Source organism: Drosophila miranda, chromosome XL (genome assembly GCF_003369915.1).
Source record: "Drosophila miranda strain MSH22 chromosome XL, D.miranda_PacBio2.1, whole genome shotgun sequence".
NCBI lineage: Eukaryota > Metazoa > Arthropoda > Insecta > Diptera > Drosophilidae > Drosophila > Drosophila miranda.
The window spans coordinates 9,396,155-9,411,285 of record NC_046673.1 but is presented as its reverse complement, the minus strand read 5'-3'; the positions used below and the strand labels follow the sequence as shown (position 1 = coordinate 9,411,285).

At 51.1% G+C, this 15,131-nt stretch overlaps 3 protein-coding genes and 1 long non-coding RNA gene across 4 annotated transcripts; 2 read left to right on the top strand and 2 right to left on the bottom strand.

Moving 5' to 3' along the window:
• The first annotated feature begins 357 nt into the window (after window positions 1–357).
• Window positions 358–7,388, top strand: LOC108158278 (DNA-directed RNA polymerase II subunit RPB1). The gene is made up of 5 exons (XM_017290517.2): window positions 358–456; window positions 533–766; window positions 1,022–3,265; window positions 3,359–5,603; window positions 5,704–7,388. The coding sequence occupies exons 2-5, from the start codon at window positions 686–688 to the stop codon at window positions 6,801–6,803; spliced, it is 5,670 nt and encodes a 1,889-aa protein (XP_017146006.1). The 5' UTR covers window positions 358–456; window positions 533–685; the 3' UTR covers window positions 6,804–7,388.
• Window positions 7,389–8,814: 1,426 nt separating this feature from the next.
• On the bottom strand, window positions 8,815–12,672 carry LOC117188476 (putative ATP-dependent RNA helicase BoYb). The gene is made up of 2 exons (XM_033392397.1): window positions 9,141–12,672; window positions 8,815–9,070 (listed from the first exon to the last, which is right to left on the bottom strand). Exon 1 carries the CDS (start codon window positions 12,551–12,553, stop codon window positions 9,149–9,151), a length of 3,405 nt encoding a protein of 1,134 aa, XP_033248288.1. The 5' UTR covers window positions 12,554–12,672; the 3' UTR covers window positions 8,815–9,070; window positions 9,141–9,148.
• A 107-nt stretch (window positions 12,673–12,779) lies between these two features.
• On the bottom strand, window positions 12,780–13,682 carry LOC108158091 (peptidoglycan-recognition protein SA). The gene is given in 3 exon segments (XM_017290253.2): window positions 12,780–13,121; window positions 13,183–13,301; window positions 13,361–13,682. Coding segments are annotated over 3 exon segments (603 nt in total). The 5' UTR covers window positions 13,660–13,682; the 3' UTR covers window positions 12,780–12,936.
• A 222-nt stretch (window positions 13,683–13,904) lies between these two features.
• On the top strand, window positions 13,905–14,322 carry LOC117188484. The gene is made up of 2 exons (XR_004472597.1): window positions 13,905–13,997; window positions 14,097–14,322. It is a non-coding gene; the product is annotated as an uncharacterized LOC117188484 (long non-coding RNA).
• Window positions 14,323–15,131: the final 809 nt, after the last annotated feature.

The following is a 15,131-nucleotide window of genomic DNA, read 5'->3' as shown; positions in this document are numbered from 1 at the left end:
TGTAAAATAAAACTAGAATTCGTCGTATATTTACGGTATATTTTTCAAATGAGACGGTATATTTCGGTATATTTGTGAGGGTCGGACCGTATATCTTATCGATAAATCCGCGACAAAAGTTCTTTTCCGGTTTTGTTCACCAACCAAGGACTAAAAACTAGCCAATCTTGAAGAAAATTTATTCATCAACGGCCTAAAATGATGTGGGCAGAACTAAGGGTTTTAGTTAGCCAGCATTATTCAACGGAAGATCAAAAACGAGGAATATGTAAAATGGTACTTGAATTCGTCAGTATATTTACGGTATATTTTTTAAATGAGACGGTATTTTTCGGTGTATTTCTGAGGGTCGGACCGTATATCTTATCGATAAGTCCGCGGTCACACTATCATCACCGAAAACGCGGACACCGTACGCCCCAAGCGAAAATATTGATGCAAACCGCCTCGTAAAACGTACATATAAAGATGCAATAGACTCTAAAACAGTAGCAGGCACTAAAATTCTTTCCTTTACTGTTTGTTTTTAAAGTGCGGCACTCTTTGTTTCTCCCGTGTGCAAAACCGACTTCTGCCCTTCCAGTGGCAGTGGGAGAAGAAGAAAAAGTCTGACGACGACGCGCAGCAGGCCACTGCTTGAACTCTCGCAGGCTAGCCTGGCCCAATCTATTGCCCAGTGGCCACGATGAGCACCACCACCGACTCGAAGGCGCCCCTGCGCCAGGTGAAGCGTGTACAGTTTGGAATTTTATCACCTGATGAAATTGTAAGTGCCATTTCTCCAAATGTCTGCGACGCCATATTGAAAAATGATCAAATTTCCAAAAGTCACCATCACCATATGCAAAAATAATATTTAGTTAGGAATAGCCTAAGGTTAAATGTGGGGGGTTTTCGTTAGATTTTTGTGTGGCCAATTCACGCGAATATAATAATTTTAGTCGAGTCACTTTGGGTCTCGTCTCTCATCCAGCCAGAATGTATCTTTAATCTTTCATTGTTCTCGCTTGACGTGTTCCAGCGCCGTATGTCCGTTACCGAGGGTGGCGTCCAGTTCGCCGAGACGATGGAAGGTGGCCGTCCAAAGCTAGGCGGCCTCATGGATCCCCGACAAGGTGTGATTGATAGGACATCCCGATGCCAGACCTGCGCCGGCAACATGACCGAGTGTCCGGGCCACTTTGGACACATAGATCTGGCCAAACCGGTATTCCACATCGGCTTCATCACCAAAACCATCAAAATTCTGCGCTGCGTTTGCTTCTACTGCTCCAAGATGTTGGTCTCGCCGCATAATCCGAAAATCAAGGAGATTGTTGTTAAATCGAAGGGTCAGCCACGCAAGCGTCTGGCCTATGTCTATGATCTATGCAAGGGCAAGACTATTTGCGAGGGTGGCGAGGACATGGACTTGACCAAGGACAACCAACAGCCGGATCCGAACAAAAAGCCAGGCCACGGCGGTTGTGGCCACTACCAGCCCTCGATACGCAGAACGGGCCTAGACTTGTCCGCCGAGTGGAAGCACCCGAACGAGGATTCACAGGAAAAGAAGATTGTCGTTTCGGCGGAGCGCGTATGGGAGATCTTGAAACACATAACCGACGAGGAGTGCTTTATTCTGGGCATGGACCCGAAATACGCACGCCCCGACTGGATGATTGTCACCGTGCTACCCGTTCCACCACTGGCCGTGCGTCCGGCTGTGGTGATGTTCGGGGCGGCAAAGAACCAGGATGATTTGACCCACAAGCTGTCGGACATCATCAAGGCCAACAATGAGCTGCGCAAGAACGAGGCCAGCGGAGCGGCGGCCCACGTTATACAGGAGAACATAAAGATGCTGCAGTTCCATGTGGCCACGCTGGTGGACAACGATATGCCCGGCATGCCCAGGGCCATGCAGAAGTCGGGCAAGCCCCTGAAGGCGATCAAGGCCCGCCTCAAGGGCAAGGAGGGTCGCATCCGTGGCAACTTGATGGGAAAACGTGTGGACTTCTCAGCCCGTACCGTCATCACACCGGATCCCAATTTGCGCATCGATCAGGTTGGAGTGCCGCGTTCGATAGCCCAGAATCTGACTTTCCCCGAGCTGGTGACCCCATTCAATATTGATCGGATGCAGGAGCTGGTGCGTCGCGGCAACTCGCAGTATCCGGGCGCCAAGTACATTGTCCGCGACAATGGGGAGCGCATCGATCTACGTTTCCATCCCAAGTCGTCGGACCTCCATCTGCAGTGCGGCTACAAGGTGGAGAGGCATCTGCGCGACGACGATCTTGTGATCTTCAATCGCCAGCCCACGCTCCACAAGATGAGTATGATGGGGCATCGTGTGAAGGTTCTGCCCTGGTCCACGTTCCGAATGAACCTCTCCTGCACATCGCCCTACAATGCCGATTTCGATGGCGACGAGATGAATCTCCATGTGCCGCAGTCAATGGAGACGCGCGCCGAGGTGGAGAACATTCACATCACACCGCGACAGATAATCACGCCGCAGGCGAATAAGCCGGTCATGGGCATTGTGCAGGACACTCTCACCGCCGTGCGAAAGATGACCAAGCGCGATGTGTTCATCACGCGCGAGCAGGTGATGAATCTGCTGATGTTTCTGCCCACGTGGGATGGCAAAATGCCGCAGCCGTGCATCCTCAAGCCGCGTCCGCTGTGGACGGGCAAGCAGATATTTTCTTTGATCATACCGGGCAACGTAAACATGATCCGCACCCACTCCACGCATCCCGATGAGGAGGACGATGGTCCTTACAAGTGGATCTCGCCCGGCGACACCAAGGTAATGGTGGAGCACGGCGACCTCATCATGGGCATACTGTGCAAGAAGACGCTGGGCACATCGGCGGGCTCTCTGCTGCACATCTGTTTCCTAGAGCTGGGCCACGAGATAGCCGGACGCTTCTACGGCAACATTCAGACGGTGATCAACAACTGGCTGCTGCTCGAGGGCCACAGCATCGGCATTGGCGACACCATTGCCGATCCGCAGACCTACAACGAAATTCAGATGGCCATCAAGAAGGCCAAGGACGATGTCATCAATGTTATCCAGAAGGCCCACAATATGGAACTGGAACCGACGCCCGGCAACACGCTGCGCCAGACCTTCGAGAACAAGGTGAATCGCATCCTGAACGATGCCCGTGACAAGACCGGTGGCTCCGCGAAGAAGTCCCTTACCGAATACAACAATCTAAAGGCCATGGTGGTGTCCGGCTCCAAGGGCTCCAACATTAACATTTCTCAGGTAAAGTTTCGCTCATTTGCGCACCTTCCTCTCCTCTCTTCACAAGTGGGCACCTAATCGATCTTTGTCGTTGTCTTGTTTGGTTGTTTCCAGGTCATTGCTTGCGTGGGACAACAGAATGTGGAGGGCAAGCGTATCCCGTACGGATTCCGTAAGCGCACACTGCCGCATTTCATCAAGGACGATTATGGTCCCGAGTCGCGCGGCTTTGTGGAGAACTCGTATCTAGCCGGTCTGACTCCCTCAGAGTTCTACTTCCATGCTATGGGCGGTCGTGAGGGTCTCATCGATACGGCGGTGAAAACAGCCGAAACCGGCTACATCCAGCGACGTCTGATCAAGGCTATGGAGTCGGTGATGGTCAACTACGATGGCACCGTGCGCAACTCTGTGGGCCAGCTGATCCAGCTGCGCTACGGTGAGGATGGCCTCTGCGGCGAGCTGGTCGAGTTCCAGAACATGCCGACGGTGAAACTCTCCAACAAGGCGTTCGAGAAGCGCTTCAAGTTCGACTGGTCGAACGAGCGATACATGCGCAAGGTCTTCACGGACGAGGTGATCAAGGAGATGACCGACAGCAGCGAGGCCATACAGGATCTCGAATCGGAGTGGGACCACCTGATGCAGGATCGCGACCATTTGCGACAGATCTTCCCCAACGGCGATTCAAAGGTGGTGCTGCCCTGCAATCTGCAGCGTATGATCTGGAATGTACAGAAGATATTCCACATTAACAAGCGCCTGCCGACAGACCTCTCGCCCATGCGGGTGATCAAGGGCGTGAAGACCCTGCTGGAGCGGTGTGTAATCGTGACTGGCGCCGACCGGATATCAAAGCAGGCCAACGAGAATGCCACGTTGCTGTTCCAGTGCCTAATCCGGTCCACGCTGTGCACCAAATACGTGTCCGAGGAGTTTCGCCTGTCCACAGAGGCCTTCGAGTGGCTGATCGGTGAGATCGAGACGCGGTTCCAGCAGGCCCAGGCGAATCCTGGCGAGATGGTTGGCGCCTTGGCCGCCCAGAGTTTGGGCGAACCGGCCACCCAGATGACACTCAACACGTTCCATTTCGCTGGTGTGTCCTCGAAGAACGTGACACTGGGCGTGCCTAGACTCAAGGAGATTATCAACATCTCAAAGAAACCGAAGGCCCCGTCACTGACGGTCTTCCTGACGGGCGGAGCCGCCCGTGATGCCGAGAAGGCCAAGAACGTGCTCTGCCGCCTGGAGCACACAACGCTGCGCAAGGTGACGGCCAATACGGCCATCTACTACGATCCGGATCCACAGCGTACGGTGATATCGGAGGATCAGGAGTTTGTGAATGTCTACTACGAAATGCCCGATTTCGATCCGACCCGAATCTCGCCCTGGCTGCTTCGCATCGAACTCGACCGCAAACGAATGACGGACAAGAAGCTGACCATGGAGCAGATCGCCGAGAAGATCAATGTGGGCTTTGGCGAGGATCTCAACTGCATCTTCAACGATGACAATGCGGACAAGCTGGTCCTGCGCATCCGGATCATGAACAACGAAGAGAACAAGTTCCAAGACGAGGACGAGGCCGTCGACAAGATGGAAGATGACATGTTCCTGCGCTGCATCGAGGCCAATATGCTGTCGGATATGACGCTGCAGGGCATCGAGGCCATTGGCAAGGTCTATATGCATCTGCCGCAAACGGACAGCAAGAAACGGATCGTCATCACCGAAACGGGCGAGTTTAAGGCCATCGGCGAGTGGTTGCTCGAGACGGACGGCACATCCATGATGAAGGTCCTCTCCGAGCGGGACGTCGACCCCATTCGCACCTCCTCCAATGACATTTGCGAGATCTTCCAGGTGCTGGGCATCGAGGCGGTGCGAAAGTCCGTCGAGAAGGAGATGAACGCGGTGCTGCAGTTCTACGGCCTGTACGTGAACTACCGCCATTTGGCTCTGCTGTGCGACGTGATGACCGCCAAGGGCCATCTGATGGCCATCACCCGTCACGGCATCAACAGACAGGACACCGGCGCCCTCATGCGCTGCTCCTTCGAGGAGACTGTGGACGTGCTCATGGATGCGGCTGCCCACGCAGAAACGGATCCCATGCGTGGCGTATCCGAGAACATAATCATGGGCCAACTGCCCAAGATGGGCACTGGCTGCTTCGATCTGCTGCTGGACGCCGAGAAGTGTCGCTTCGGCATCGAGATACCCAACACCCTGGGAAGCAGCATGCTGGGCGGCACGGCCATGTTCATTGGCGGTGGCTCTACGCCGAGCATGACGCCTCCGATGACGCCGTGGGTGAACTGCAATACGCCACGCTACTTCTCGCCACCGGGTCATGGTAAGTCACGATCACGTCGGCTATGGCTATGGCCGTCTCTGTCTATCATTTATGTATCTTTCTCGCTTCAATTCGATATTCTTTCTTTTCTTTTTTGCAGTGAGCGCCATGACACCGGGAGGACCTAGTTTTTCGCCATCGGCCGCCTCGGACGCGTCTGGTATGTCTCCGAGCTGGTCGCCAGCACATCCGGGCTCCTCGCCCAGCTCTCCGGCACCCTCGATGTCCCCGTACTACCCGGCTTCGCCCAGCGTGTCGCCATCGTACTCGCCGACAAGTCCCAACTACACGGCCTCGTCGCCCGGTGGGGCATCGCCTAACTACTCGCCCTCCAGTCCCAACTATTCGCCGACATCGCCGCTATATGCAGCGGCCAGTCCACGGTATGCCTCCACCACACCCAACTTTAATCCGCAGTCGACGGGCTACTCGCCATCGGCGTCGGGATACTCGCCGACATCACCGGTATACTCGCCCACATCCAACTTCCCGTCGAGTCCGTCGTTTGCGGGCAGCGGCAGCAACATGTACTCACCGGGCAATGCCTACTCGCCCAGTTCCACCAACTATTCGCCGAACTCCCCCTCATACTCACCGACTTCACCCTCGTACTCCCCATCGAGTCCCTCGTACTCGCCCACGTCACCTTGCTATTCACCAACATCGCCTTCGTATTCGCCCACTTCACCCAACTATACGCCAGCGACGCCCTCGTATTCGCCCACATCGCCAAACTACTCGGCCTCGCCCCACTACTCGCCGGCATCGCCGGCCTACTCCCAGACAGGGGCCAAGTACTCGCCGACGTCTCCGACCTATTCGCCGCCTTCGCCCTCGTACGATGGCTCTCCAGGATCGCCACAATACACGCCCGGCTCGCCGCAATATTCACCGGCCTCCCCCAAGTACTCGCCCACATCGCCCCTGTACTCGCCCAGTTCCCCGCAGCACTCGCCGTCGAACCAGTACAGTCCCACTGGATCAACCTATTCGGCCACCAGTCCACGGTACTCGCCCAATATGTCCATCTACTCGCCGAGCAGCACCAAATACTCGCCGACATCGCCCACGTACACGCCCACGGCACGCAACTATTCACCCACATCGCCCATGTACTCGCCGACGGCGCCATCGCACTATAGTCCCACGAGTCCAGCGTACTCGCCCAGCAGTCCCACGTTCGAGGAGAGCGACGACTGAGCCGCGGGGAACCCTGAAGGAGGACCAGAGGCCGACACGGAGCTTTAGCTTAAAAACAACTTTAATCGTTCAGATCAGAGCTGTGACGCCCAACCACCAGCCGACACGGAAACGAGAGTCCCCAAAAAGCACACTTAAAGAAATTACATTACAATATTTCGTGGCTCTTTTTATGTCTAGTAATAAGATAAGTCGCGTCTTAGCTGAAACTACAACAAAAACCGCAATCGCAGCCGCAACAGCAACAGCAACTCTATAAAGACCCGATCCAAAAACGGGACGGGTCATGTTAACCGAATTATTATGTATGCATCCCTATTTTTTTAGCAACTCTCCGATTGCGAATCAAAATCAGATTGTTAACATCAACGCAAACGCGTGACACAAAACGTTTCGTAAACATAACATACAAAATACATTCTCATTTGAAGAGTGCAGCAGACAAGCGTCAACTATGTATTTGTACGAGTACATACGGCATCCAAACATATATACGATTACGTGTAGATCTATGACGATCAATTGCTTAACTTAACAAAATTGTAAATTATGACAGAAACGTATTAAATATACAATAAAAACATAGAGAACCTTTTTTTTTTTTGAATTAAGAAACCGGTTCAAGGGCTGACTGAAAGTCCTCCCAGTGTTGAATCAACCAATTGTGTGTGTCTCTTCGAAAATGTTTACATTAATGAGGAAGTTGTTCCGTTTTATTATTGCTAAATACATGTATGTACAGTTTATTGTTATGTATTATGCGTAGTATAGCGGACGAAAGCGATGTCAGTCGAAGACGAAGATTGCGAGGGCACACGAGCCGAATGGGAGCTAAGGCGCGAGAGTAGCTTAGAGGAGAGATTAGAGCTGTTAGAGGAAAGATATTGAACAATGTTTAGGTACGGTGGGGGGTACAGTGCTAAGTGTCCCCCAAGTGTCGAATCGAAGCGAAATTTGTGTCCCATTGTAGAATACATGTGTATGTCGCTCAGGCTAAGACTGGAGCGGACAGCGGAGTATGTAGAGTACATGCGCCCATCAGCACAAGTGCCTGGATCTACACAGAGCCGTAGCAAGGGCCGCTGCTCTTCATTTGTAGCCAATACTCAGTCCGTATGTGTACTGCTATCTCGCGTCCCCTCTTTCATATGTCGCACACTGCACGATGCGGTGTCTGTGATAGAGAGAGAGAGAGAATGATTAAGCCACACAATGATTAGCCACAGCAATCTCAGTAGCTCCTTCCGGCTATTATAATGATCTAAACGAAATTCGGCATTCTGGTAGATGTTCGTGGATAATAGTCTGGATACAAAAATTTCTTTTTTGCTCTACCTCGTATAGTTGCTGAGATCTGGGCTCTCATCGGAACGACCGGACAGCCATGCCTATATCGACTCGGCTGATGCTGATCAAGAATATATACATATTTTCTATATGGGATAACGTAAATATCCCACAAAACGTATATAGATATCCCTCTTTGAGTATCGGGTACAAAAATCACCCGAATAAACTACACTACCCTTAGAGTTCCAAGGAAGTTCGATACTGATTTAAAATTATAAATAATGTATAATATAATTATTATTTCAAGGCGCTGTTCCACTTCCACCATATGTATAATGATCTTTTGCAACAGTCAGTAGGATTTTGTGGAAGACCCCACAAGGGGTTAAGGGGGTTTTTAATTATAAGACAAATGCTCGGTCATTCTGCTACAACGAGAACATACAGCAAAGCAAGCTCAGAGGTACCCGATCCGATCATTAGCCACTCCGAGGCTTAAGGGATTTCATTTAACCCTGAGTTTTGTTTTGTCTGCGAGTCAATTTAACTCTAGCGAGATTAAGGGCTTAGCTATCTATTCTAGAGTCTGTATTTTTATGGCACCACTCCACCAACACGTGATCTGTAGTGTCTGTAGTTCTATGAAGTTAAATTGCCAATCGATCCAATGATAGATTATGACAGAACAAAGTTAGTTTGGAATAGGCACAGCAGTTCAGTAAAGATTTGTTCAATGAAGGGATTTATTAGAAGGTCAAATACATATTGTTATCAATATGTTAATTATGGAATACATATATTCGTATGTGCATGCATACATTTGTCAAGTGTTAAACTAGAGTACAGTTTTCAAATTAGCATCAAATGAATAAAATTTCAATTTCTTCCATAGAAGCTATCGCTTTCCTTGCTGTGTGGCTCGTTCTCTTCCTTGAGTCCCGCTCGCTCTCACGATCCAAGGGCACGATTCTGCAATTCTAGAGGAAGCATGATGCAAATATTATGAAAAGGTTTCAAGCTATTTACCAAATACGAGTATGCACAAACCTTAAACTTTAATTCATGTCGTTCTTCCTGTAGACATAGGGTCGCTCCCCATCCTCCGATTCTGACTCGAACACGCTTTCGTCGCTGCTTTCCGCTTTTGGTGTGTATTTTTGAGCCCCCCATCCATGCTCCCGCATCAACTGTTGGAGATCGTTTTTATTTCGCTGTTGCCACTTCTCCTCGATCTCCATCTTGTCGAAGTTCTGTTGGAAGAACTTTAAGTGGCCGAATGTGATGGGGTAGTAGCCTGGATCAATCTTTCGGAGCTCGATGTATACGGTGCGCCCCTTCATGGAATGTTGTATGCCTTTGAAGACCATGCATGTGTTTACAAAGAACTCGCAGGCTCGATAAGAGGTGCCAGTGGAGGATCCTAATGCAGCTCCTGACCCGCCTGTAGGGGTGGCCTGGAAAAAAACCCCAGAGCTGTCTACCACTCGTGTCTGGTAGGACATTTTTTCATCTGCCAGGGTCACCTGCAGATGGAGAGCGCTGAGGGTCTGGTAGTATTTGACATCGGGACGCGATGCGGGCTGCAGATCACGAGCAGCATTGTATGCTGAAACTCCTGTCTTGGCGGAAAGATTCTCGCCCTTGATTTGTTGGCTTTTTTCTTGTTTCGACTTCTCTTTGCTGGGCTCATTGGAGCGCTGTACTGGGCCTTCAGTCAACACCTGATAGACATCGTTCGGAGCCGCCTTGCTTCCGGCCGTGTCTGCTTCCATTTCCATGTAGCCGTCCAGCGCGGCGCATCTCATAAAGCAGTCATAGAAATCGGACATTGGGACCACCTTAAGATCCGAAGCTTCCGATTCTCCTGGCTGGTCCTGGCCAACAGGCATGACAGGGCTCTGCTTGGAATCGGCTTCTTCCTCGGAATCTGTTTCTTCCTGGCGTAGACGGTTCTCCAGGCCCGTCTTAAGCCCATGGTCCACTGGGTCCATGGCCGGCAGCGTAGAAGTGTCCTGCTTTGAGGGTGGGCTCTTGTCCATATCCTCGCCGATGTGCTCTTTGCGCACATTTGCCACCACACCGACTCCTTCGCATGAGTTCGGTTCCTTTTCCAGTTCTGGCGGATCTTGTGGGATCGGCGGCTCGTCCAGCTTGATGTGTTCCTCGAAGAATTTCAAAATCATCTGTTTGGTCCGGGCACAGCGCTTGCTCATCTTGGCCTCGATCTGTGCCATGGGCAGGTTCAAGTGAAGGTTAAAAGTATTCAGTGTCTTGAGGTAGACCATGGACACCATACATGTAGCGAAGATCGTGTGCGAAGTGGAGAACGCGACTTTGGCCTGGACGAAGTGGTCCTTGGGCGCATTGTCCAGCCAGTCTTGAACCGTGTTCGCATCTCCGTCAGCCCAATAGCGATCACCCATGTGGTTGACCATTCCCAGCAGGCGCAGGTCCATGCACAATGGCGGCTCGTTGGCGTACTTATCGGGGCAGACATGGAGCGACATGCACTTGGTCTCGAAGCAGCGAGTGCTAGAGTCCATAGCCTGGACCATCACCATGAGGTTCGATTCGACCAGATTTACATTCTCAATGGGCGGCACACTGAGCACCCGGACACGCTCGTAGAAAGAGCCAGACTGCCACCAAGTCCTCTTCCACAGACACACAGCTTGGGGCAGCGGTGGCCAATAAAGTGGTAGTGGCTCCTCGTCCTTCTCGGTGAGCCTCAAATTCATCAGGGCCGTCAAATTCCTGTTGGGATCTAAAGTGTGCCATTTACCCCCCAGGGGCTTGTGCTCGTAGGCGATCACACAGTAGTGTCCGGGGGAGTAGACGCGGAGCACTTGTACCTTGATGTCTCCCGAGCAGGGTACGTGGGATGGACGGCGATCTGCTTCGTGCAGATAATGACGATGCTCGCACCTGGTGTCCCAACAGTCGCCGTGACCCAAGATCTCTCCGCAAATCGGCTTCACAATGCCTTTCATTGTGTTTAGCTCCTGGCGGATGCGAGCGGCCATCGCCACAATATTGGGCTCCAGCTTCTGGCGAGCCTGCACTAGGTCGACCAAACGGGGCAGCTGCCTGGCGTTCCCCTCATCCATAAGGACAAGCGAATACAGGATACTCTCATCGGTTGCGGTTGCTTTTGCCGTTGGGGACGCGGATAGGGAGTGTGCCTTGGCACGTTTTAGCACATTGGGCACATTGTCAGACAGGAACATGTAGCGATTCTTGAACTTGCTCCATGAGGAACTCATGCTGTAGTGGATTATGGTGTGCGCATTGCGTATTCTCAGCTCGGGACAGTTGTCGGTGCAGACAAAAACCAGGCCTCCACTGGCACACGTCCAGTGGCTTACCTTATCGAGTAGCGCCAGATCCGCGTTCTGGTAGTAGGCCAGACAGTCGTACTCGAAATCCTTTAAGGCTCCAACCAGCAGGGCCATTTCCAGATCCCCATCGCAGAAGATGATGGTGCGATATTCCTCCGGCGGACGCTGACGAAGCAGTTTCACGACCGCACCGACCTTGTCCTCCCTCTTGCCCATATTGATCGGCAAACGCATCCCGCCATAAAAAGCAGCTTCCAGAAGATCGCCAAAGATCAGGCAAGGGTGTTGATTGAACCGGTGCACCTGGGCAAACAGGGATGGAGTGAAATGTTGGGAAACCATCACCACCTGCGGACGAGGACAGTGATTGGTGCCTTTGCGTATTGGCGTATTGCTATTGGCCATGCTCGGAATATACTGCTTGGCCAACTCCAGTTCCTCTTTCTGCATCAAGTCCACGTCATCGAAGACCACTACCTGCAGCTGATTAAGCTTTAGCAGGCCCGCTCCTTGCTTGCACGCGTTGGCAAATCGGGCGGGGGTGGCCACCAACACGCCTATTTCGTTGATCCACGCACCCATGAAATCGGGAGTGCACTCCATGGGAACGGTCAACACTCTCGTCACAATGATCCCCACGTCATCCACGGTCTCTTTCTTTGGCATTAGCGCACTGCATAAGGCGGCCACCTGCGCTAGTCGGTTTAAGTCTGGCACTAGAATCAGGGCAATGGGTCCCATTCCGTGCGAGATATCCAGTAAATCAACCGCCACTTCTCTCCGGCGCCGATTCGCGGCCAGGATCGTGTTGACAACGTGGCAAACGGGCGGCACATATCCCATCGTGCGGCCGCTGCGTGGGGCACTCACAATGAGGACACCGTGACCCGGGCCCTTGAGAAGATGCGGCCAGGCATAGCTCTGTAGCCGCAGCAGACGGTTCAAGCCGAGTTTTCGCATTATCGCCAAAATTTCCGGCAGAAGCGTAACTTCTGCGAATGTGCGAAACGGTGTCACACTCACAGTGGCATGAGCCACAGCATAATCAGAGCAATTCGCTCCTACAAGCGGTTGGAAAGTATTACCATAGTTAAGCAAATTGTTTTTCTCGGTGTCTGACATTTTGTTGGGTCGATCGCTTTCGGGATGCCGCTGAATTGCTTCGATTTATTATGGTTCTTCAAATTAATTTTTGCAAAGATGGCGGAGCCAAGAAGCAAGAAGGAACTGCGTTAAGCTGGCTGCGCTGCAATCGACTTGGAAATCGATATGTTTTTCGGGATCTGTCGATTCTGAACATTGTGTTGCAAAATAAATGGTTTAATTGAATTACAAAATAATCCAATGATTTAAAGGTAACTAGCTTGTATTTGCAATTTTTAAAAGTTAAAAACTAAGTAGACTTTATTAAAGAAATTTGCGAATAGACCGAGTTGGCAGCTCGGCCAACTGCAATCGCTTATCGATTAGTGCGCCAAATTATCTCATTCGCGAATTAGTGAATTTTAGGGATTGGAGAGCCAATGTGGCCACTCCTGAATCTCATTGTAGAGCGTCAGCCCGGGACTCTGTGTGCTGATCACCTGCGAGCCCGCAATCAGTCCATAGTCCTCGCTCAGCTCCCCCTGCCTTACTCCGCAGGCCAACAGCTGTTTGGCCGCCCGCAGGGCAGCCGGCGTGGGAAGTTTTTCTGTTAAATGGACAAATGGAGGGGATCAATAACCAGACGGAGTATATATAAGATAGCTCACCCCCGTAGTTGCCGATGAAGGCAATGCCCGTGCCATTGGCGTTGTAGCCGTAAGTGTGGGCGCCGCGCAGACCTCAGCCGGTGCCCTCGTAGACGACGCCATCGTTGCCAATTAGGAAGCTGGGATTGGAATGGAGCGTTGCATTGGCGTGTTAGCTTATATCGCTGATTATGCTTACTTGTAGCTGATGTCGTCGTAGTTTAGATCCGTTTGGTGATAGGCTTGCATGCCCTGAAGAATCTGAGCGCACTGAAGCAAACCGCTGCACTCGCCGGTGACCGTGTGATGGATTACCACGAAGCGGATGGGACGCACCTAATAGTGGAGGTTCTGGGAAGGCTTTCCGCCCCACTGCCGCTTCAGCTTGATCTGCGGACAATCCTCAGCCCGATGGCGAGCTTTACCGGATACACCAGCCACCACAACAATCAGAGCAGTTGTCGCGATCAGCGTGCAAAGGCGAGCAGTGGGAAACATGACTGGCACTCGGAGAGATCTAGCGCGGGTGCGAACTGCCAAAACGGCGCTTACCAAGTGTATTTATCAAGACGATTGAACTCTGTTTCGATCCTCTTGGGGACTCCCGTACCCGTCGCTCTGCCCTGTCGAGCCATCTGGCTCTTTCCACGCTCATTTCTGCGGGTATTTTTTGCTCAACCTACTCAAAAACAGGTTGCCAAATGATTGTTTGTGGCATTTCCGATTTCGCAGAGTGCCCGAGCGGCCCGAGCGCTTGGAACGGTGACGAGAGTATCCACACACAGACGACGCGCGCAAACAAACACGAATGTTGCCCAGAATTTTTGTATGGGCAAGTAAGCATTATATACCTATGCATATACATGCTCGTCTCTACACATGTACATGTTTATATTTATTTAAAAGAATGTACTTATAAGCAACTCAATTTACAGATTCGCTCCATCGAAGCTGATAACAGGCCGCCAGTGAGTCACATTATGTACAAAATACATTCTCATTTGAAGAGTGCAGCAGACAAGCGTCAACTATGTATTTGTACGAGTACATACGGCATCCAAACATATATACGATTACGTGTAGATCTATGACGATCAATTGCTTAACTTAACAAAATTGTAAATTATGACAGAAACGTATTAAATATACAATAAAAACATAGAGAACCTTTTTTTTTTTTGAATTAAGAAACCGGTTCAAGGGCTGACTGAAAGTCCTCCCAGTGTTGAATCAAGCCAATTGTGTGTGTCTCTTCGAAAATGTTTACATTAATGAGGAAGTTGTTCCGTTTTATTATTGCTAAATACATGTATGTACAGTTTATTGTTATGTATTATGCGTAGTATAGCGGACGAAAGCGATGTCAGTCGAAGACGAATATTGCGAGGGCACACGAGCCGAATGGGAGCTAAGGCGCGAGAGCAGCTTAGAGGAGAGATTAGAGCTGTTAGAGGAAAGATATTGAACAATGTTTAGGTACGGTGGGGGGTACAGTGCTAAGTGTCCCCCAAGTGTCGAATCGAAGCGAAATTTGTGTCCCATTGTAGAATACATGTGTATGTCGCTCAGGCTAAGACTGGAGCGGACAGCGGAGTATGTAGAGTACATGCGCCCATCAGCACAAGTGCCTGGATCTACACAGAGCCGTAGCAAGGGCCGCTGCTCTTCATTTGTAGCCAATACTCAGTCCGTATGTGTACTGCTATCTCGCGTCCCCTCTTTCATATGTCGCACACTGCACGATGCGGTGTCTGTGATAGAGAGAGAGAGAGAATGATTAAGCCACACAATGATTAGCCACAGCAATCTCAGTAGCTCCTTCCGGCTATTATAATGATCTAAACGAAATTCGGCATTCTGGTAGATGTTCGTGGATAATAGTCTGGATACAAAAATTTCTTTTTTGCTCTACCTCGTATAGTTGCTGAGATCTGGGCTCTCATCGGAACGACCGGACAGCCATGCCTATA

Coding starts and splice junctions, on each gene's coding strand:
- LOC117188476 (XM_033392397.1), bottom strand. CDS start 12,553: ATGTCAGACACCGAGAAAAACAATTTGCTTAACTATGGTAATACTTTC.
- LOC108158278 (XM_017290517.2), top strand. CDS start 686: ATGAGCACCACCACCGACTCGAAGGCGCCCCTGCGCCAGGTGAAGCGT. Junction 767..1,021: donor TTTTATCACCTGATGAAATT/GTAAGTGCCATT, acceptor GACGTGTTCCAG/CGCCGTATGTCCGTTACCGA. Junction 3,266..3,358: donor CCAACATTAACATTTCTCAG/GTAAAGTTTCGC, acceptor GGTTGTTTCCAG/GTCATTGCTTGCGTGGGACA.